The 22,572-nt window shown below is 46.6% G+C and overlaps 3 protein-coding genes across 12 annotated transcripts in view; 1 reads left to right on the top strand and 2 right to left on the bottom strand.

Moving 5' to 3' along the window:
- The window catches only part of LOC107273310 (serine/threonine-protein phosphatase 4 regulatory subunit 1), an 83,369-nt gene extending 74,193 nt beyond the window's left edge, over positions 1-9,176 (top strand). For 6 of the 7 annotated variants that reach the window (XM_015751385.2, XM_025091043.1, XM_015751402.2 and 3 more), the window contains 7 exons: positions 710-852; positions 1,033-1,173; positions 4,252-4,422; positions 4,508-4,800; positions 5,317-6,592; positions 6,683-6,959; positions 7,047-9,176. In XM_015751385.2, coding sequence (XP_015606871.1) covers positions 710-852; positions 1,033-1,173; positions 4,252-4,422; positions 4,508-4,800; positions 5,317-6,592; positions 6,683-6,959; positions 7,047-7,159 — 2,414 coding nt within the window. In that variant the 3' untranslated portion in view covers positions 7,160-9,176. The remainder of the gene's footprint in view (positions 1-709; positions 853-1,032; positions 1,174-4,251; positions 4,423-4,507; positions 4,801-5,316; positions 6,593-6,682; positions 6,960-7,046) is intronic. The other variant, XM_015751393.2, reaches the window with a different exon arrangement.
- A 3,887-nt stretch (positions 9,177-13,063) lies between these two features.
- LOC107273375 (tyrosine-protein phosphatase non-receptor type 2) lies at positions 13,064-21,873 on the bottom strand. Of its 3 annotated transcripts, XM_015751536.2 has the most exons (9): positions 21,471-21,873; positions 20,120-20,281; positions 19,763-20,025; positions 18,954-19,179; positions 18,727-18,879; positions 18,246-18,411; positions 17,947-18,154; positions 17,739-17,849; positions 13,064-13,312 (listed from the first exon to the last, which is right to left on the bottom strand). In XM_015751536.2, exons 1-9 carry the CDS (start codon positions 21,561-21,563, stop codon positions 13,249-13,251), a joined length of 1,446 nt encoding a protein of 481 aa, XP_015607022.1. In that variant the 5' UTR covers positions 21,564-21,873; the 3' UTR covers positions 13,064-13,248. The 3 variants fall into 3 exon arrangements, with proteins under 3 accessions (XP_015607022.1, XP_015607004.1, XP_015607014.1); XM_015751518.2 differs by lacking the exon at positions 13,064-13,312 and having other exon boundaries at positions 13,921-17,849; XM_015751528.2 differs by lacking the exon at positions 13,064-13,312 and having other exon boundaries at positions 13,921-17,849; positions 18,730-18,879; positions 21,471-21,872.
- A 306-nt stretch (positions 21,874-22,179) lies between these two features.
- Positions 22,180-22,572, bottom strand: part of LOC107273391 (embryonic stem cell-specific 5-hydroxymethylcytosine-binding protein) — a 3,714-nt gene continuing 3,321 nt past the window's right edge. For both annotated transcript variants that reach the window (XM_015751552.2, XM_015751545.2), the window contains exon 6: positions 22,180-22,491. In XM_015751552.2, coding sequence (XP_015607038.1) covers positions 22,335-22,491 — 157 coding nt within the window. In that variant the 3' untranslated portion in view covers positions 22,180-22,334. The remainder of the gene's footprint in view (positions 22,492-22,572) is intronic.

Below are 22,572 nucleotides of genomic sequence, written 5' to 3'. Positions count from 1 at the left end.
GGGGGGGGGGGGGGGGCGTCACCACGGCGAATCGATATGATTGATTGATCAGAATTTATGATTTCTCGCCGATTTTGGCAGTTCATTAGTCTCGGATATTTTAATGCCTGAGTGTTTTATTCGAGGCCAAAAAATTATTCCAAGCTGCAGTTGGCCTCAGAGTGTCCCGAGGGAGGTGTGACTGCAAGGCCGAATTGGAAAAGCGCCTGTTGCGGCGTCTTTTCATTCGACTGCTGGACTATCCGCTCGCTCGGACCGTCGAAGAATGGCTTCTATCCAAGTTTCTGTTCGCTTTATGGTAGCCTGGAGCCCTCAGGTTTCCTCAGCACTTCAGGCTGGAGCTACCGTTTCCCTATGGAAACGATATTTTCATGAAAACTCATGTTTCCCTCTCTCTCCCCCCCTCTCGAGAGTCGTCGCGTCGCATCATTTGAAAACGGTGAAAGGTCAGCGCGCGTCAAACAGCTCAAACGATAAAGACTACTTCCTCTCGTATTCTCCTCCTGGGCTTCTCAGCCTCCTCGACTCCTGCCGCCCTGTACCAGAATCACCACCAGCAGCACCACTAAGCCGTTTATCTCTTCCGCTATTAAATCCTCCAGTCCCCAAAGTTCGCGGAAGGAAGCGATCCGCCGTAACTCGGCTCTCCATCCGAGACTGGGTCGACGCGCTCTCGCTAATGGCTCTTATTTTCTCCCTTTTTTTTCAGAGGCCCCCATCCGCTCGGACTTGGTCGAGCAGCTGCCTCATGTCGCAATGATTTGCCAGGAAGCACCGAACCTCTTCGGCGACGTGCTCACCAGACATCTTCTGGGGATCGTCGTTAAATACCTCAGCGACCCCGACAACCAGGTAAAACTCACTAGGGATCCTGAAGGGATCGCTTCGAAACGCCCGCTTAAGCTCCCGTTCCGGGACTCAACTGGCTGGATACCCATCCAGCAGCAGCGGCAGCAGGAGCAGCAGGAGCAGGTTCCCTCGACTCTGGCAAGGCGACCACCTATGAGCTCATCGGCATGTTTCTTGTTGAAGGTTCGACAAACGGCCCAGGCGTCTCTTCTGGTTCTGATGGAACGCGGACTTCTTGATAAGGATTACATCGAGTACGTGGTCTGCCCCGTGGTCCTGAACCTCACGCTCACGCCGGAGGATTTCCTCACATCGAACATCGCTGTAAGTACAGTCTCTAACGTTTAACGTTTTATTATCTTGCCTCTCTTATCTATTCATTTACTTATTCTCTTTTAAAATACGATTAGTGACTGGCGAGATTGGTAGCTCTTGGGATCGTCGTCGAGATAATTAGGAGATTCCCGAGAGATGAGATCCCTCGTGGTAATGAACTAGTGATTTATCTGCGATTTGACGTTCCTGATCGAAAGGAGAGAGAGAGAGAGAGAGAGAGAGAGAGAGAGAGAGAGAGAGAGAGAGAGAGCAGCATACACCCGCTGCTGTGTGTCTCTGTCCTGTCTGTGTGTGTTTGTATAGGTGCGCACGAGAAAGAAAGAGAGAAAGAGCGTGCGCGTGGCTTGTCTGGTGTGTGCGTGTGTGTGTGTGTGTGAGAGAGAGAGAGAGAGAGATGCTGGGGTGAATTCTGCGTGAAAGACATGGGTAGTGAGATGTCCTCGCGCACCTGCGTCTCACTACCTTGTCTTTCATGCGGCGTTCGCTGAAGTCAACATTTTTTTTGTCCTTCTATCGTTCCCCGAGCAATGGTCTCCGCTACGCAATCGCCAATACTGCGGAAAAAGGAGGAACGTGCTGTGTCCGCGACTTTTGTCAGATTGAGTGATGCGCAGGAAGAAAGAGAGTGAAGGATTTGTTGCTCTGTGCTCGCGAGATTCAAGAGGCACAGGTGCACGTGCTGCGGTCAGGCGAGGCAGAGTCGGCCTTAGTGATAAGAATTGAACGTGGGCTAGGGGTCAGACGAGTAGGAATAGAGAGGATAATAGTGAGAGATGGAGGGATAGGAATCGGTTCAGGATTAGAAGTAGGAATAATAAATGATAAATGAGGAAGTATGTAAATCCTCTCCGAATGGGGCGCTGGGGCATGCTTTTACCATCAAAGTTGGTTTGTCATAGAGATCGACTATCACAGCCAGCTTTGATGAGCAAAATTGTGTCCAAATCTCACCGAGCTATCTCGTCAGCGGGAGGATATCCGCCAAAAACTTTTGTGGTCCGATACATCAAATTGGTTGTGGAATGTTTTGAGTCATATCACAGCCACTTTGATGAGCTTGGCCCACAAAATCGATCTGCAATCTTGCCAAGAACGTGTCGGCGATCCTCGAGGAGCCGCACGAGGATCCTTTGCACGTCCTTCGGAGACGCGTCCAATGACACGTACAGGGCGCATGACGTATCCTCACGAGAGTCCTCGACCATACGGAACCCCAAAGCACTCCTCTCTTCGCGTCCTGCGTCCTGCGTCCTGCGTCCTGCGTCCTGCGTCCTGCGTCCAGAACGGCCGAATCCGGAATGACGTCGCGATCCACCCGGGAGCACAAAGCCCCAATCGTTCGCTCTTGGCGACGGAGACCTTCCGATTAAATACTTTGAGAGAAGCTCATTCCCTGACATGTCTAATTCAAAATCGAAACTGTTTTACAGATGAAGTAGGCGGCAGCTGCCACTTCCGTCGCACGCGAGAAACGCGATCCAATCGTCAAATTGGTTGTGGCGTGTTGTAATCAATTCATATCACAGCCATTTTTGACGAGTTGGATCGCCGTTTCCATCATCATCCGATTTACCAAATCCTCACCGACCCAGGTCACTCTTTAGACCCATTTCTTTCCGCTCCCCTTCCTCTGTCCGTTCGTCCTTTTGGATCGTGGAAAAAGGATCCGAGCTGTGTGGGAGGAGAAGAGTCGGTGTGCGCGCTGCTCACAAAGTGGCTGTTGTATGCAGATTTTCGAGTCATATCACAGCCAGCTTTGATGAGCGACGCGACATCCCAGCATCAACGGATGCCGATTCGGATTCAGATGATTCAGCGACCGTTGCCCAGGCATTTGCGAGCCAGACTCTCGCGTTCCTTCGATTGGGTCCCCGGACACGGTAAGGAGCTCCTCTTCGGCAGCCTCTCCTTCGGCAAATGACGGAGCCAGTTCACTTTAGTCAAGTTCGGTTCGTTGGGACTTGGATCGCAAGGCTGTTGCGTCGTCGCCGGCTCATACGTCCCCATACGTCCCCATACGTCCCTGTACACATCCGCGTGCATCCTGCATTCTGTAACGCAGAATCCAGACTAAGGATCGTAGAGGAAGCCGGTGCTCTAGGTATACGCGGAACGATAGCCACTGCCGTCTTTCTAGGAAGCAGTCGTGAACTTATTCGTTATCGGCTATTTTGCCAGATAAGGCTGCGCGTGGCTCGGCCAGTTGGTCGGCCAAACGACTCGCGCTCTTCGTCAGCGTTCAGACTTTTCGCTCGACTTTTTACTTGAGGGTTCGATCGGCCGAACCCACTTTTACCGGTTTCCTCTCCTTCTCTCCGATTGAAATAATAATTTGTCTTTCAGGAGGAAACAAGATCGATTGTTCCACCCGTCAGAGTGGTTGTGATGTGGTGCCTTCGATGCATATCACAGCCAGCTTTGATGAGCGGAACGGTGCGGTACCGATTCTCAAGGAAGCAGATCCCTAGTTCCAAGTGCCATCCTCTTCCGTTTCTTCCGTTTCTTCTTCTCTCTCTCGATCCTATTCGTCTTCTACTCGTCCTACTTTCTCCATCAGTCTCCAAATCGATTAACCAATCGCCAATGCCCTGCACGTTTCGCGCGCTCTGCTCTGCGAATTGAACTCCATCTGAAGAGTTCCGATTCCGAGAATGAGTGCGACATGTTGAGAGAGGTCAGTGGGAATGAAGTGGGAAGCGGAATGATTCAAGAGGGAAATCGGAATGGAATAGATGTACGTAAAGTGCGAATGCGAGTGAAAGAGTGCGTGAGAGAGAGAGAGAGAGAGAGAGAGAGAGAGAGAGAGAGAGAGAGAACAAGTCTAAATGGAGAAGAGTAGGGTAGGGCGTGATATGGTGGGTGGTGATGGTGGCGGCGGTGGGTCAGTTTGCGACGTTACGTGTATTGGAAAGACGCGCGAGACTGACCCCTAAAGACGCGTGTCAGTTCGACACGAGCAGCTTGAAGTTGCGCAAAGCTTCAAGTTCGCTCGGAGATGAAGCTGGATAAAAGATTGAAGAGTGTTGACGCGTTAACGTTGAGTCTGAATTTCATGTCGGTCTGCAGCTCATGAGCAAGATGGTGCCGCTCGTCGGAAGGGAGATCACCGAGAAACTCTTTCTCGACAGATTCGTGACGCTCTGCTCTGACAACGCCTTCTTCGTGAGGAAAGTCTGCGCCTCGAATATCGGGGAATTCTGCGCCGTCGTCTCCGAGGAAGTCGTCGAGAACGTACTCGTAAGTATTGCCGAGAGATACGATTAATAGGTACGTGCTGTCTTGCCTCTCTGCCGGGAATTCAGAGTCGGATTCTTCCTTTCAGCTTCCGAGGTTCGTCGCTCTCTGCAGGGACGACGTCTGGGGCGTGAGGAAGGCGTGCGCGGACGTCATCATGTCCGTCTCCTTTTACGTCTCCCTCCACCATCGACAGTTCACCCTCGCTCCGATATTCGCCACCCTCCTCAACGACGAGTCCAGGTGGGTCCGGACGTCCGCCTTCCAAATCCTCGGGCCGTTCATCTCGACCTTCGCCCAGCAGTTCACTGGTCTTACGTACAATCAGTATGGGGAACTGATATTCACCAATCAACAGGGTACCGAGCTCAGGTATAACGTGTATGTATGCATGATTTCATTCTGTTAACTTTTCCGAACTCTCGAGACACGCCGCGGTTGCTTCATTCACGCACCAGCAGACAACCGTTCTTGAGGAGAACCTGGGCTTTAGTAGTTTGACTTGGTTCGGGGAGAGCGGCAGTCCGGCGGCCCGGCGACCCGGCGCTCGAGGGCCTCGTGTAAATTCGATTGTTCCTTCTAATCGTAGATGCAAACTCAAATTGAATCGCAGCGACGCTGCATCTGGGACACGTGCTGTGCCCGTGTAATAACGGTAGGTCGATGCTCAGTTGGTGTTTCGTTAAAGTCGATAAAACAGAGCGCACCGTGACGTGTCTATCCCTATCGGAGTTTGTCTCTTTAGCAGGAGAATCTCCGAGACGGAGTCGGACCGCGCGATCGCAAAGAACTCTGCGGTTCAGAGAAACGACAGGTTGGTCGCTGGCGAGAGAAAACCGGAAGTCAGTTTGAACGTGTTTAACGTGATACGTCTTTGGTCTGTTTCTGCTTTTCCAGAATATCCTATTCAGGCTCCTCCGAAGTGTCCTTTAACAAATCCGTGATATACACCGAGATGCTGAATCAACCCTACAACGAGGACGAGGACGAGTCTCAGGATAACGTCCGGCAAACTGTGATAATACAAAGCAAGTCCAATCCTGCCAACGAGTCGACTGCCAGCAATGTAAATAAGGAAAACGAGCCAGTGCAGGACACTGGCAGCTCCGTCAACGAGGAAGCCAGGGCGAACGAGATTAAGCAGGAGAAGTCGAACGAGGCCGAAACCCTCGAGGATGTCGACAAGTTCAACCCATTCCTCTATTATTATATTTCGCCCGATCTGCCACTCGATCAGAAACTCGTCGGATCGGAAGGCTCCGCTAGTAAATCTCAGGATAATTTCGAAGCCACTCGGGAGAAGGTGGCCTCCAGCGCGGATAACGAGTTTCATCGAAGCGCTTCCATTTCCGAAGGGACTAATGAGAACACGGAGACTCTCTTAAATTACGAGAATAAGAATGAGAATCAGTGCGAAGACAAGCAGGAAAACGAGAAGGAAGACGAAAGTGAGAATGATACCGGAAATAGTTCCGTAAGTATACAGAATACGTCAGAACTGTTGAACGACACGGTGAGTGTCAGCAACGCCTCCGCGGACAAGAACGCTGCGTGGCTGAACGAGAAGGGCGAGAGGATTGCTTCGGGAAACTTCACCTATCAGAGCATCGTGCCCCAAGTGCTGATTGACTACTTCGTTTCGATGAGCGAACCCAATCAGATGATCGAGGTTGGCGCCGAGATTCCGCATCACTGTGCCTTCAGTTTCCCGGCAGTGGCTCTGACCCTCGGCAAGAAGAACTGGCCGCTGCTGAAGAACGCTTACCAGGGCCTAGCTAGCGCGATGCAGTGGAAGGTCAGACGCACCTTGGCCTCCAGCATTCATGAGATCGCTATGATTCTCGGGGAGGATCTTGCATCGAGAGATCTCGTGCCGATTTACGATGGCTTCATAAAGGACCTCGACGAGGTCAGAATAGGCGCCCTCAAGCATCTCGCGACTTTCCTTAAGGTTCTTGGTCCGATCGAACGATACGAATACCTGCCGAGGCTCAACGATTTTCTCGTGACAGACAACGAGTGGAACTGGAGATTTCGAGAGGAGCTTGCTACTCAGCTGCTGGAGGCTGTTACTCTTTACAGTCCTCTGCACGTGTCGAGGCACATCGCTCCGCTTTCCGTCCATCTTCTGGTCGACAAGATTGCCGCTGTCAGACACGTGGCACTTGCTTTGGTAAGAATTACGACCTTTTCGTTCTTGTTCCTCGCAGAAGTTTTCGAGTTGCCAGTGTCCGCGGGTCTCTGTAATTCCTTCTTTCTGCAGGTTACTCAAATAATCTCTCATCTGGCTGCCGAGGAAGCCCTGGTGACTGCTCTGATTCGGGAACTCGGGGACATGTTGGCCGCGCATTCCGATAAATGGACGCGCAGGCAAACGTATGCTCTTCTGTGTTCTCATCTGATCAGCAGCGGGGCGATTACCGGCGAGAGATTCGCCAGGGAGATGTTACCCTTCCTGCTGAATCTCTCCTGGGACAGGGTACCGAACGTCAGATTGGCCGTGGCGAGGACTTTGGCCAGGAACGTGGCCACTATGAGTCGTAAGTTAGGATATTTTTTTATCTTTTTTTCTCTCCAAATGTCCAGAAGCTTGGTGGAAGGATTGATAGACTTTTTCGAATTTTCAGCTGAATGGCTGGGCGCCGAGCAGGCCGAAGAAGTCGAGAAGAAGCTGAAGGAAATGCAAAAGGACCTCGACCGCGACGTCAGGGAGCTGGCAAGCTTGGCAAGAGGTCAATAGCACTCGGATAAGGGGACAATCCCCTACCTAGGTTGGGCCCGGCATTTGCCAGGACTTCTCGCGTAACACCCGATGCAACTAGTGGCAACGTGCTTTGGTCTCTGCGAGTTCGACTGCCGACTTCCTGAAAGAGGATAGCGAATTCGCCGAACGGCTGTACGATTGAAAGTTATCGATCGATACGACACGTCAGCCTCCCACTCCGCACTCCTCACTGCTCCCAGCGCGTAGTCCTTCGTCCTGCCTCCCTCGCCTCCCAGCCCCATCCTTCTTCTTCCCTTCAAAACTCTTTCCCGACTGTCCTACTCGTATCTCCTAACTCCGCAGATGCTCACGTTTCCAAAATAGTTTTACGCAGCGACTGAACAGTTTTTATTGGTATTTCTATCCGACATCCTTAAGTGGCAAAGTCGAGAATATCGCGAGCAATCTGGCTCAACCGATGGAGTATACTATTCGTGCTTTACAAAATCTGTTGCCGGGGCACAGTGATCTTTCGCAGGCCGAGTATCGCGCTAATTCTTCCACTAGTCCGGCACGCTCACTGGGGGATATATTTAAAACGAGAAAAGCCAAAAAATGTTGTACCTAGTTGCAGTCACGGGCGAAAGACGGGCGAGGATGGCGATGTTGGCGCAAGCGACTCCGAAAAGAAGGAACGTCCCACGTTACGCGTCGATCGAATATCACAAGGACGAAATATGGATAAGCTCAAGTTTTACGCATATATATGTATACATATGTATATAGGCATATCATTATTTATACATATGTATATATGCATATGTAGACATACATATATATGTATATATACACTACTTACGACGTAGTAGATAATTAATGGGGATTTTTGTTACCGGTAGTCTGGAATGATTTTTGTGAGATAGCTTTTAAGCATCCGAGAAACAGATTTTGGAATTTTCGAGCGGCCGACACCGCGACAAGATCAAAAGACAGCGCTTACAATGCTCTCAAGTGAAGCTTCTCTTTCTGGAGCCGTAGACTGTTAGGATACTACGCGGCCGATCCTCAACGTTTCTCCTAAATGAGACCTTCTTAGGCTGAGATGACTATTATTTAGAATTTAGATAGCAAGGCGCTTCGCCGGACGTCACGTTTTCAAAGGCCCTCACAACACTTTATCCAAAATAGCAATCGCGAGAAAAAAAGACTCTTGTCGTATGCCAGCCACGATATAAAAATATACACGCGCATGCGTACATTCGTACGTACATAAATAATTGCATACTTACATGCAAAGGGTGGATTAATGTCGTACGCCTAAATTTCTTAATTTTTAAGTATATCTTGTATCAATCGTTGGTTTTACTACTATTACTACTACTGCGCCAATTTTTGTAATAATATTAAGTAAGTAACGATAAGGACGTCGTGCGGCGGAAAAAAGTGTTGGGCACTGCTGTATAAATAATGTACAATACGAAATTAGGAAACGAACACGCAAAAATACCGAAGACATAACACGCGCGCGCGCGCGCGCACACACACAAAAGCGAAACTCGTAAATACGCTATCTTACAGAGAGACGCGCACGCAGTCGTCAAAAAAAAAATGAAAGAGAAAAGAATGATGTGGCTGCATTTTGACATTTTGACATTTGGATATTTGGATATTTGGATATTTAGACATCGACCGGCAGAACCATTTATAATACCATATGTCACCAGCAACTATCAATTATACATACTAATATCTACTAGCTACTTACTGCGTTACTACTATCCTCGATAACCGGAAACAATGATTCATACGATAAGTGCTAATGCGTTGCTGAAGCGAAACGATCATTCAGGCGAGATATACACCGTTACTTTACATATTTCCTTTTTTTTTTTTTTCTTCCGTTCCCATTTCTTTTCCTACCACTTATTCCGCGCGCAGAGCTCTGTTGTGAATATTGCAAATGGTATCCTACGAAACTACTCTGTATTATATATATTATGTATTTGGTAATGAATCTAGGAACGAAATAAACGTCAAGCAATTTGTTACACGATTTCGACGAGCGTCTCGTAAATGGCGGCGGCCATCGCGACGCGGCTGCCTTTTGATCCTCGCGTGCCTGTCGCTCACTTTCTTCCCTGCATTCCCGATCTCATTCTTCCATTGTAGCTCGAACCGTCATCCCCGTCCCGGATTAATCCAAAAATCTTTACTACCGGTAGAAGCACGTGAGCGATTGCGCCATTGTGTACTCAGCCTAAATACCAAGATTCATTGGCAGCACTGGGCGCCTTTTCCAGTTTCTTCGATGGCCGGCGCCCTTATTCCGGCCCACTCGATTCTCGTTATTATTTTTTTATTCCCGCGAAACAATTATGACTCGCATTCGTAATTTTCTTTTGTAGATTTTCTTGATTCTCCAAGGTCCGCGAATTCGGCGCGGCGTCGTTTCGCAAAATTTCGCGATGGCGCTGGCGTTTCCAGTCGACGCGTGATAAGCGCAAGGCTCTTAATTACGCTTAAAAAACATGTATTCCGCAGTACATTTCCACTTTGTACCGAATTAAAGTCATAATAAAACAGAGGAGACGAACGAAGGAAATTTTACAGGCGAATCATTTTCGATCCTCTTCCATCTCGCTTCTCTCCTTTCTAGCAAATTAAACAGCGAGAGACTTTGATAAAATCATAAAATGTGTATATGTCTTTCGTAATCTGAACACACATTCGGCAACAAGATGACTTAATTAATGAGGCATGCTCCGGTATTCTTAAAGGTAAAAAAGATTCTAGCAAATGGCGCTCTTATATTACGTGTGTCCTTTTATCCGCGGAACCGAGGACTCGGAGAGGGCCGATCGAGGTCATTGGAATCCTCGCAGGACCTTCGCGAGGTCCTTTCAAAATATTCCAAGGAACTTGCCCGGGGAGCAGGCTGGCAATTGGCAGGCCTTCTCCTCCATTTCGGTTTCAGCAGTGGTGCAGTCGTGAATGCAGTGTCGCCACCTTATTTGCCTGCCTTTGCCGCACGTGACACTGCAGCTGCTCCAGTCGGTCCATCTGTCCCACTTTCTATGGGACGTTCTCTCCCTTCGAGCTCTTCTCAACCCGCGACGACGCGCAGCCGCCATCGCCGTCATCGCCGTCATCGTGGTAGATCCTTTGAGGGACGCTCGATCCTTGTGGATCCTCCCAAGAGAGTCGTGACGTACTTCCCGTTCCTGCGTCTCCTGGAATCCAACTTTCCCTCTGGTCTTCGCTTCGCCGCTGCTGCTGCTGCTGCTGCTGCTGGAATGCTCCAGGACTTTGGGCTCCTCCTTGGGTTCCTTCTTGAGACTCGATCCACTTCTCTTCTCGGGTTCTACCTTATTCCTACTTCCTGCACCCTCGTCGTCGTTGCTCACGTATTTCTGTAACTCGCCCACCTTGGCCACCAACTTCTCGGCCAGCTCCTTAATTTGCTCGACCGACTTGGCAGCCCTTCCGGACCGCGACCGGCCTCTTCGTTTGGCAAAGGACGCTTCGTGTCTTGGTCCACCAGCATCAGGCTCGTGAATGTCCTCGTAGTACTGCAATTCCTGGGCGTCGTTCGAGCGACGCTTCGGCGTCTCTTCGGCGTCGTCTTCGTGCCTCTTAACGCGACGTCGCTCGTCTTCCGACTGACCGAGATTTGATTCTGAACTTTGAAGATCCCCGCCGTGCCCCCCTTCCCCGAAGGATTCTTCTTCCCTTCGACCGTCCTGAGGCGAAACGATCGATCGATCCTTCCTCAAGATCACCGCTGTCTTATCGTCCATGCTATCAGCTCGTCTCTTACGTAAATACGGCTTCGAATTGTCCTTTACGGCCTCCATTTCGAAAGCAGAGTCGCTAGAATTTCCTTTTTCGATTTTTGGTTCAACCTGCAGATGATCATTCGTCGCTCCCAAGAGGAAATTTGGAACGACACTCGAGTCCAGCATCGACCGATCTGGAACGTTCCGTAAAAATCTTTTTTCCTTTCTCTTGAAATTTCTTCTGTCATTTTGCTTGCTCTTCGTTGCTTTCTTTTTGCACCTTGACGCGAGACTAGGCGGCGCCGTTCGTCGCTTCTTTCCACGTTTACCAGTCGCCCAATTTCCTTGAAGCTGCAACGGAGAAGCACGAGCCAGCGAATTTCTCCCCAACGTATTGTAGTCGACTTTCGAAAGCATCGATTCGATCACCTTATCGTCCTCCGGATAAGAGTCGTCCAGTAGCTCGCGAGAGCTCGAACGATTCCTTAAGAAATTATTACTCCCAAGCGTCCGCCTTCTCTTCCGGATAAATTCTACCATCCGCATTCGACTTTTCAAATGATTCATTACGTCCGGAAATACGTCGTTCAATGCATTGCGTAATTTAACGGGATTTTCAATATTTTTCGAATTAGAATCGCCTCGTTCGCTTTTAATCGATTCGCTAGCCGGAAGGACCGATAGCCTGGATTCCGGGGCGGGACCACTACTTCCGGGCTGGACGGAAGAATCGATGGAGTTCGGGTCAGTCGAGTGGGCGAAATTGTCAATAGATTTTCGATCTTCGTTAGGAAGATGATTGTACGGCGATTCCGAGCTGGTTGAAAATGAAAATGATAGATCGTGCGGGTCACTCGAATTCGAATGCAAATCTTCCTGAAGAGGATAATTCGCTTTCGATAAGAGTTTATCTCGTTTCACTCGAAGATGAGTAAATTCTTGTGAATTCTGTTCCGCGATACTATCGGCATCACGCAGGACTTCCGGAGCAATAAAGTCCAATAGAGTCCTTTCTTGGCTACTGACGTTTCCTCCGTTAGCCAAGTCCGGATGATCCTGCAAGATTGATCTCTCCGTGGAGCCACTGCCTACCAGGAGTTCCAGTCCAGAGTGAACGATGCCGAAGAGTTCGTTCAGTTCTCTTTCGTAAGTTGAAACACTGGAGGAAGCGGAAGTCCTATCTGTACTCCGTGCCAGGGTCACTTTCGGCCAAGATGAGGTGGAAGGAGGACCAGTGGTGGAATTATCGCGCGGCAATGGATTTCCTCTTTGTAGACTGTTTATAAATTCCGTGACGTTCTCAGTGGACGAACTTCCGGACGAGCTCATTAAAATTATCGGTAGCGCAAAAGTTTCTCTCATCTGGCTAAAGTTTCCCGCAACTTTGGTTGACTTCGATTTACCAACTACTGACTTTACATTGCTCAGACTTGCGGAGCCGGTCGACCTGGAAGGACTTCCTCCCAGACAGGATCGCTTTTTCCTGCAAATTTCTTTTTCAGCCTGACTCACATTGATAGCCCTAACCTCCATTTTGAGTCGCGTCGGCAACGATGCGGTAGATCCTGTCTCTGGATCCTGCCGCCGAGAAAGCCGAGGAGGCGGATGATCGCTTTGGATGCTGGGACGCTTCCGCGGCTCCAGGCAGTCGACGCAGCCAAGACGGAGTGTCAGGAGGACGGTCCAGGCGCAGATGCGAAAGGACAATCTCACCATAACACAGAATGAAGTATCAAGCGGCTCTTGCGGATGGTCCAGGAGCCAAAGTGGAAATCTCATGGATCGGTGTGGAGGTTGCGAAGATCGCGCGTCCAGAAACGTCGCGCATCCGTAATTCGACCAGACGTCACAACTACTACGCTCGGTCGCTCATCCTTACTCTCTCGTTGCAATTCGGTTATTCATTTTTTACTCTCATCTTTCCGTCGTCCTTTTTTTTTTTTCTTTCTTTGGCATCCAATGCTCGACGTGCAAACGAACTGATTTGCTGGATGGGAGAGACGCAGGTTCTCGGACTAAAAGCGATTGGCGGAATAAATTCTTGTGATCGACAAGTAATTCTAAAATAAAAAAGAGATACGAAGAAAGAAATGCAACCGATTTTCATTCGGCTGGCAATTTTAGTTGAGTCTTTGTTTTTCGTTTCGAATATTCGACGCATCGCTTTTCGTATATCAAACAAACTGATTTATTGATCTCTCAGGTTTTCTTAATGTTGCATGTTTCAAATAAATATCGTTGTTGATTTTCTCTTCGAAAAGACAAAAGAAAGTGATGAACTAGGAGGGAGGATGAGTCACGCATGGCGCGGGGAAGGGGAAGGGTGTGTGGGAGGGGGGCAGGGCACTCTTAGATCGCAGATTCGGCCTCCTCGTGTACGGTTTCGCTCGGTTCGGCGGTTTCGCTTTTTGATCTGAAAGAAATCAGTTGATGAAGTACTCGGATTTCAGGGGATCATGGTAATTAAGTGGATGAGATGTGCTTCAAGGGATAATTGCATTTCTAATAAGTGATGCCATACGAACGTGCCCTCAAGCAAATGGACTCCCCTCCTTCTCCATTGCTGTTCCTAACGATATTCCGTCAGCGATCACGATCATTTTTTACGAAAATATATTTTTATTACATAACAGAAGAAACATCGTGACGGCATTCAGAATCGAATACTGTAGTTAATAAGTCCTATATGGTAATAGAGTCAATATCAACAGATACCAATGAATGGGCACTGAGGTAGGTGGGTGGTAGGTGGATGGTAGCTGGGTGGTAGCCGGTTGGTAGCTGGTAGTTGGGCATTTTGAGGCGGACGGTAGGTAGAGGGGTAAGTGGTAGAGAAATACGTTGAGCGAAATGTATGCGTGTGATACAAAGTGAATTCTTTCCTCTTTTCTTTCATGTTCTCGGTATACAGTGAATACTATATGTTCGACAGTTAGTCCTACAGTGATATTCCATAAATACACTTACTAGTCGAGATGCGAGATAGGCTCCTGGGAGAATACTTCGTAATTTTACCTATTATTTGTCTCTGGGACACTAAATACTTCTCTAAACTCTTTCTTTTTTTTTTTCTTTTTCTTTCGCTTATCGTATGGATCTTATTGTAACATTGTAAAACATAAACCGGCTGCCAAGCGTCGTCAGGAACGTCGGGAGGAAAAGTGAAGTCGGCTCCTTCCGGTTTAACTGGGAGAAACGCGGCGCTGTACGCGCGGGGGGATGGGGGGGGGGCTACTTCCTATCGAGCTTCTGGGCCCTACCCCAACCCCATTCTGTCTTTCACCACCGATCATCCCGGCTCTCTGGTTCCTCCCGAGAATTACCATTACGTTGCGACGAAGGAGAAGAGGAGGAAATATCGAGAGGCGACGCGCGATCCGCGCCGCACCGAAATCGGCGTCGAAACGCGAGGACCTCGCGCACTCGGCAACACGGCAATCGTAAAGCATATTTATTTAGCAATTATTCATTTAATATTGTCGCTCATATTAAATCGGTTTATATCATCTTGTGGCGAATCGGGCTTAAAGGGACTCCTGAGCTAGAAGTTAGCTTAACGTCGCGGCTGCTTATTTCGAAATATTGAAGATGTCCAAGCGCTTCCGATTATACGCTATTCTACGTTTTGCGGTTCGTTTTTCGTTTTTCTCTCTTTGTACGAGTAGGCACTTTGCTATGTTTCTGTGTTTTCGGTATTTACACGACGTAGAATCTGAAGTAATTGCATAGATGCGAATGATCCTTTTCACTTAACCGTTTCTTGGATTCTAATTTTCGAGCCCTTTTTTTCATTTATCATAACACTTACGAACGTTCACTCTCTCACATTTGCTCTCTTGCTCTCACATACTTTCCTCATTCTCACGTTCCCTTTTTCCCCCTCCAGCCCCTTCTACTTTGCGGATTTGGAACTTTAATTAGCACCGTGTCGTCGTGAATTAGCGAATTCCAAGAAGCTTCTCTCTCTCTCTCTCTCTCGTCCGCATTTCGTAAGATCAACACACTCCACGCTCTCTCTCTCTCTCTCTATCTACTTGGCAAGTGCGAGTCCCATGAATTACTATGATAACGTAAAAGACAGCTTAAGGATACGCGCGTTTATCGAATTTTGGTTCTTCCGAATTTCTTTGAAATCGTTAACCATACTCAGTCTTTCGAAGGCTCAGCCTAATGGCCGTCGAACGATGAAGAGAAACGTGGAGGCGCCAAAGAGTATCGTAATTGTACACGATACATACTTTTCGTCGCATCTATCGAAGATTCGCGCTCCTCGCACGTGTCTCGCCGTCTCAAGGAGATCAACACGCGCGTCTAGAAACTCCGGGTGGATCGTCTTGAGAATACGAAGGGGGAATCGTGTCTTCCCGCAATAGGAGGCCTATGGAGCCTTCGAGCTAACTAAAAGAGATAGAGCGTACCAAACTGTTCGAAGTCAAAATCGAAAACAACGAATTCAGGAAAATTCACACGTCAAGCCCCACAGTCATCCTCTTCTCTCACTCGTGTTCGATTACGCGTTCGATTCCCCTTAATTTACATTCCTCGACTGGCCTTCGACAGAAATAGTTTTCCCGATCATCATCCGATGCTAATTAATACGAAATAACGAGGAAAAGTGCACCAGAGGAAACGCCCACTTCGACAGCCAACTGAGCAGTCTTTTTTTAGGTTCGTCAAACCTCGCGATTACGAGGATCGACGGTGGAACATAATTCCGGCACTAGGAATGTTTCGTAAACATTCAATCGTTCAACAACTTATATCATTGTAAGTAAAACTTTCAGTTATAATCGCCGTAGCCTCGTGGGCAAATCCACACGACGGCCGTCGATGGAAATTATCCTCGAGACTCCACGGACGTCGCCTGAAACACGCGGCGGCGGCGGCGGCGGCTCAACAAATAAACGGAGCGAGCAACAAGTATTTTGAACGACTCGTAATACATCTAATATTTCTTTTCTTTTTCTTTTATTTTTTCTTTCGCTTTCTCTTTATCTAGATCCCAGGAGCACGCGGTACGCGTTTAGGGACACCGTGGAAGCCCTCGATGACCGATACTTTCTGCAGCAGAAGTTCTTTTATTTCGGCTCCCGCTTTTTTGGGGGCACGACCGCACGACTGATGCGGCTGACTTGCTGGTTTTTTATTTTTTTTTTTTTTTTTTTTTTTTTTTTTTTTTTTATATTTCCCGATGCTCAGAGGAACTTGATTAGCAGATTCTGCTGAATTGTGAATGAGCTCTGATAAAAGAACGCACGACCGTCGCGAGAATCGTGACGCTCGAGAACAAGACTTCACGTGACATTGTCGTAAAAACTGTATTTACCGTTTTATTGCAAGATCGATTGTCAAACGTCATCTGATGATTTCGGCAAGATAGTACAGAATGGCAAGGACCACGGTGTTCGACCAAGTTTTTTTCTTCAACGAAGGAACGTCCCTACCTTCTCAACAATTCTTTTAGGTAAACGTGCTTCCTTAAAGTTTTTCTTAAATCTTCGCACTGAATCGTACCTACATTATCTTTTTTGAGGAACAAGAAATTTTGTAAAAAATCAGTCCTTATGCAATAACTACTAGTCGAAAATGTTCACGTAGATACTATGCGATAAATGACGCATCTAGGTCTAATCCAAATATGCTAATCATTAATAAGATAATTTTACCATCTAAGTCAATGCTTTTGGTACCCTGAATATTATTAGTAGTCGTTCGAATTTAGTTAGCGCTTTGTCCGCATGTGGTCGTACGAACGACTGTTTTTTCCACGCCCATTTCTTCCTTTCATTCTGTCCTGTCAATTCTATTTGAATTACCGAGCAAATGGTCGAGGAGTCTTCGAAAGATCTACATAAATACTTGATGATGTATTGATTGTGCCCGAAAAACAAATACAGAGAGACAGGGAGAGACAGGGAGAGAGAGAGAGAAAGAAAGAAAGAAAGAAAGAAAGAGAGAAAGAGAGAGAGAGAGAGGGGAGAGAGAGAGAGAGAGAGAGAGAGAGAGAGAGAGAGAGAGAGAGAAAGAGAAGGAATGGAGAAACGTCCGCGTCATGTTGTTCATTCGACAAACCATTGGGAAATATGTTTGGCCCACACGCGACTCCTCTCGCTGCAGATCGTGAACACTGAAGAACGTGAACACGGTGAAAATCATTTTCCACGGTTATCCCGTGTATCAATTAAGACAGTGACCATTCGCTAAAGTTGAAAAACCTGGTGAACTTGATGACGATAATGATGCCTGATGTGCTTTCGCAGGAACGTCCGCAGAGCATACGCGAAGCTGAAGCTTTCTCCTTCCGCGTAACAGTGTGGCACGGCCATTGTGAGAAGTATGCATGACGCGCACAAACTTCGAAGAAAACTAATCAGATAGTAAAAGGAATTCATGCATTCCAATATTCAAGATACTCGACGGATGAATCACAATATAAAAATACAATTGCGAAGGTCTCTTTCTCTCCCTTCTTTTTTCTCACGGAATCTGTCAGTATCTGTGCTTGCATCTATAAACGTATTGTATGTGTGTGTACGTGGTTACGGACGCGTAGCATATCCCTCCATAACGTTTCGTCACAACCAGTTACTTCCTGACGAATCTCGAGCAAGAAGTAATCGTTTTTGAAAAGAACGATGGAATTTCTTGCTCACAGCCCGCAGGCCACAAGTCATTTCCCATATCCGAACGAACGTTAAGCTCGAGCGGGGCGTAGCGTCCTTAAATGTAATCTTTCTATCTGTCCCTAGCCGCGCATGTATAAGTAACTGCAGAGAGCTATTACACCCCCACCAACGATCGCGGCACCTATGCCTATTGAAAGGGGCTTAAATAATGACCTCTTGAGCTTCTGCCACTCTTCTGTCTGCTTCTGTCGCCGCTTCATCTCGCGCACCTGCGCGGCCAGTCGTTCCTTTCTCTCCAGGTTACGCTGACGAAGTTCGTTCTTTCTAAAATGACGACCAATTACCAACGTGAAAATCTGTACAATTGTTAGCAAAGAAATTTCCGATTTGGAAACAGATGGCGAGTGCTAATGATACTCACGTGTCTGGACTGGACGGAGGACTGATGGTCTTGAAGGAATTCTCACCGTCACTAGTTGCTTCACCAGGAAGGGCCGCGGCATCGGAATTTTGTTCCTGAAGACTGTTTTGAATGCTTGTGGAATTCTCCGGGGGACTTGTAGACGGTTCTGTATACGTCGGTGGCTCCCTGGGTAACGGCTTATCCGGAGGTCCACTAATATCTTCGACTGTTCATAATAAAGTGATATAATCGATACGTCTAATGGGGGATTCCGTTTGTCTTAATAGAAATTGTATTATTTTTTACGAAAGCTGTACCATTTTCCGTGGTTGGATTAGGGCTCAAATCCGCCATCATACTACGCGTAAGAGATTCCCCTCTTGGAGGTGGAAGAGGAGGCGGTTCATCATCCTCGTCCACGGAAGAATTACTGATGTTGTAGACCGTGTCGTAGTGATTATTTACCTCATTATTATCAATATTCTGTAAAAGATCCAAAACTTAGAAGTTATCCTATGTCAGTCAGCAACACAGCAGAACAATGCTATTAGCGGTGCTTTCGGTAATTACTAAATGACGATGTCGATTCTGGCTTGACCTCATATAATAGAAACGATAACAAAAAAGAATGCAAACGATGCCACCAGATTATTTGTTGAACGACGAAATCCCATTGGTAACCGAGAGATCGAGCGTTCCATACACGTTTTACTCACTTCGCTTGTCAGTTTATATGAAATGCAGCTATCACGTATAATGGCTAATAACACTGTCCTACTGTGCATTGGTATTAGTTACCACGTTGTTGGATGGCAATTGTTTTGCCCCCTCGATGATAGCAGCATAGGAGAATCTCAGCTGATCAGGTGTCTGGATGAGGCCCATCCTGAACCGCCTCATCTCCATTAAAATTTCTTGCACGTCCACGGAGTTCAGGCCGTTCTCCTCGATCTGAATCGACGACGTTACGTATACAAAAGAGATTTAGTAAGTGAATATAACTACAACTGGATCAACACACTTACCAGAACCAGGCACGTGTCTACTAAGCAGAAGGTTCCTGATCTCCCGATTCCGGCTGAGCAATGAACCACTGGGGGTCCGACATTTTGATCTAACGCACCAGACTGTCTGACGTCCACCAAAAATTGTAAAAATGCTACTGGACTTTGCGGCACACCGAAGTCCGGCCACGTTGTGTAATGGAAGTGTAGAATCTCTCTGCTTTCCTTGGTCTCAACGTCTGTCAGTCTAAGTCAGAGGAAGATTTAGTAAGACTAACAAAAAAAAAATCAGAAAATTTCAATTGAAGTGAGCCCTGAGCACTGGGGAGTTCTCATTAATAGAGACGTCGTTCGTGCAATTCGCTCGAAGAGGTGCCAACGTGACTAGAAGAAATATTGGAGCTATCCACACCGAAATTAACGGCTAGAAGTATCAGACAGTTTGTAATTATGATTGATATCGCTAACAAGTTTAAATTGATAAATTGAATATCACTATTCAAGGGTCACATGTCATATTTTCTGATGATCAGAGTCGAGCCCACCAGTATAATCTTTAGATTTTCCTTGGCTAACTGGAAACTCGCACTTGATGAGGAAGGATCGTTAATAATCGACCGATAAAAGAAAACCAACGAGTGTCTTGTCTCATTTTCGGATAAAATTAATATTAACCAATAGTAAAGGATTCCTTAAACATTTTTTCTGTCGAATATTTTCTTACGAAAATCTTATGCATTTTCTACAATTTCAATTGTGCATGAAACGTTTTTCCTAATTATGTCAGAATCACAAAGAACAGTGCGAAAACCGCGTCCATGTCTTCTTACCTCAATATTCTAGTTGTGTAATCCGAAAACTCGGTCTTGCTGACGTACTCTACTTTAAGTCCAACGTCTGGGAACATCATAGTGTGATCGGAAGAACCTTCCAGAGGCCAGTACTGATGACACTTTACTTGATCCTTTTCGATAACTTTGTTTAACATCAACACTGCCTTACTGTTTTGTTCCCACACCATCAGCCAAAAGTGGCCAGTGGTGTTAGGCAGTGGTCCTTGTGTTAGGATGTACTGTCTATGCGCATGATCCATCTGTGATACAAAAAAACGCTTGATCATGCTATTCTTCACTTCCAGTTTTAGTTTCAGATTAAAAATCTCTGTGGTCACTCGTATGTTTGCTTACCCGAACAAGATTCGCATTGATATAGTCACAAGGGCCCTTTCGTAGAATTATTCTAGTATGATCATACGGTGCTACATCTCTGTATCGATTTAAACTTCTGTTCTGTGGCTTTTTCGATTCATTGCATTCGTACTCATAGTTATTACATTCGTTACGTATGTGCTGTAAAGAGAAAATATTACACATGACACACTGTCACATGACAATCTATCAAGAACTCAACCTTTGCATGAGCTTTTATTCAAACCATTGGAAGTAGTTGTTTGTTTAACCTTTTCCAATCAATTAGCTATAATAGTTTGCAGTCAGCATTCTAAAGAACAGCATATCATTGTAAGTAACAAAGATAACTATAACATTGGCATACTACACAGGATATGAGATAAAAACAGTTTTAATGGATAATTAACTGCAGTAACATTCATGTAAAGACAACTACTAAGTCAAAAATGGATATTAACTTGCATGGCTGAATTCAGACAGATTACATAAAGTAGCTAGATAAAGAAATCATTCAGTATACCATCTCAAGTATGAATTTTTGGATATGCACCTGATTTTAGCATTGTATAGTACACTGTATGTGCATATACAGATAGCATTCACAACAATAAAAGCTACGACTAAAGCTAGAGTCTTCAATATAACATCTGTCAAAAATAAAAACAACAATATAAGAAATGTCTTGCTTCCTGAATGAAATTTGTGCCAATGAATCGTCTGATTGCACGTTGCTCACACCCCCATAGCCAGACGAAGCAAATTATATGACAACTAAATATAGTATACGTTTAAACAAGCAGAGATCCTGACCTTCATTTCAAGATCAATGTAAAAATCTTATAAACCGTGACTTTTTACTTTTACAAAATTCCATAAGTGAACATCTACTTTACTTGCATCTTCATCATCGAATAACACCATTATTCCTACTACACTAAAATATGAAGATCCATAAAATTAAATACAAAATAAGGATGCGTGATAAAAATAATCAGCACTAAACAAATACTGATGTAGAAAATTTCTATTGCTGCCACCTTGGCAGGAAACGGATTATGGTTCAAAATTGCGATAATCTCTACGTAAACTAATGACGGTCAAAATAGACACATGTCAGTTATTGACAGAAGAGAAAAGAGCTTGAGTAAAGTCGTGGAAAAACGTTATGATCGTAAAAAGAGATGAGATTTTTCTTGTGCGTCGAGAAGAGCGTCAATCTGCTAGTGAGCTTGAAAATGTCTGTACATGCGGGGAAGAGCAATGATGGTGATTCCGATGGTTCGAAGAAGCATAGCGAACCACAAAGTGCTAGCAGGAATACCAAGAAACGCGTTCTCTTGAAGAGTACCTGATAAAGGATCGCCCAAGCCCCCTTGGAGTTGATCTCCAGATACTGCGTCTCCACGTTGCTCACTGCTGGCTCTTGCGTCTCGCTGGTCATCCTGCTGTCTTTGACTTTTCTTCAAAGCACGCTTAAAAAACAGAGTACGCAGACACACACACCGGTCCTCCTCCGCAACCACGAAAGTCAAACCCACTGGGCCATGCGTGAGGCAATTTTTGCGAAAAGCAGCCCCCGCCGGACAAAACGCGCTCTGACTGCTGGGACTCTCACTCTTGCGCTCTCTCACTCCAGGTTCTTCCAGACTCAGGCTACAGTTGCTCAGTGCTGCTCAGTACTGCTGAGACGGAATCAGACGGAATCACGAACTGTTCACGGAATTGCACGGAACGACCGCACCGAGTGACCCCTGGTGATTTCTGCCAACACGAACGCTCAGCCTCAGGTGCTGACATCTCGGTTCTACACTGCACTCCCCCACTTTAGCGTTCTCTCTTTCTCTCGTTTCCCACAATTTTTTTTTCACCCGCTCTTTCACTCTACGACTTTAAAAAAAGTTGCCTGCTGGAAGGAGAGCATTCGGCGTCGCCTAAAATTATGGCGCGAGCGTACGCGCATCCGGTTTCTATTAATTTTTTAGGAACTCATTATTGTGCCAACTTTAGGCTCAGGAGTCGATTTTAGAATTATGAAAAATAAAAAGGAGTATGAAAACCTGAGTGTCAAATATATTATTTATTTTTATGGATTACAGGTACCACGATTTACATATTTGAGTAGCACGTTTTTGAAGTCTACCGAAACATTTGAAATAAACTGAAACGTCAATATGAAGCATCTTTCAAACATTACGGAGTTGAAGTAGACGGCTCATCCTCGTTGATCCTTTTTGGCACGTTTTACTTCGGACTTGCCCGTTCTTTCACCACCCTCGACATCATCGGTGGATCGTCTTTTGCTCGCTGTTTGCGAACTAGAGTTCAACCAAGAAGCCATAAGACCGGCGGCACCGCTCTCCTTTTTTTCTCTGCGCGTAATGGAATTACTGAATCAATAGTCTGTCAGGGTAGATCATGGGATTATATGCACCCCCCCCCCCCCCCCCCCC

Source organism: Cephus cinctus, unplaced genomic scaffold, assembly GCF_000341935.2.
Source record: "Cephus cinctus unplaced genomic scaffold, Ccin1 Ccin1_scaffold0091, whole genome shotgun sequence".
Lineage (NCBI taxonomy): Eukaryota > Metazoa > Arthropoda > Insecta > Hymenoptera > Cephidae > Cephus > Cephus cinctus.
The sequence above is the reverse complement of the archived record's forward strand: the minus strand, read 5'-3'. Positions and strand labels throughout refer to the sequence as shown.

Coding starts and splice junctions, on each gene's coding strand:
- LOC107273375 (XM_015751518.2), bottom strand. CDS start 21,563: ATGACCAGCGAGACGCAAGAGCCAGCAGTGAGCAACGTGGAGACGCAG. Junction 20,026..20,119: donor TCAATGCGAATCTTGTTCGG/GTAAGCAAACAT, acceptor TTTGTATCACAG/ATGGATCATGCGCATAGACA. Junction 19,180..19,762: donor TACACAACTAGAATATTGAG/GTAAGAAGACAT, acceptor CCTCTGACTTAG/ACTGACAGACGTTGAGACCA.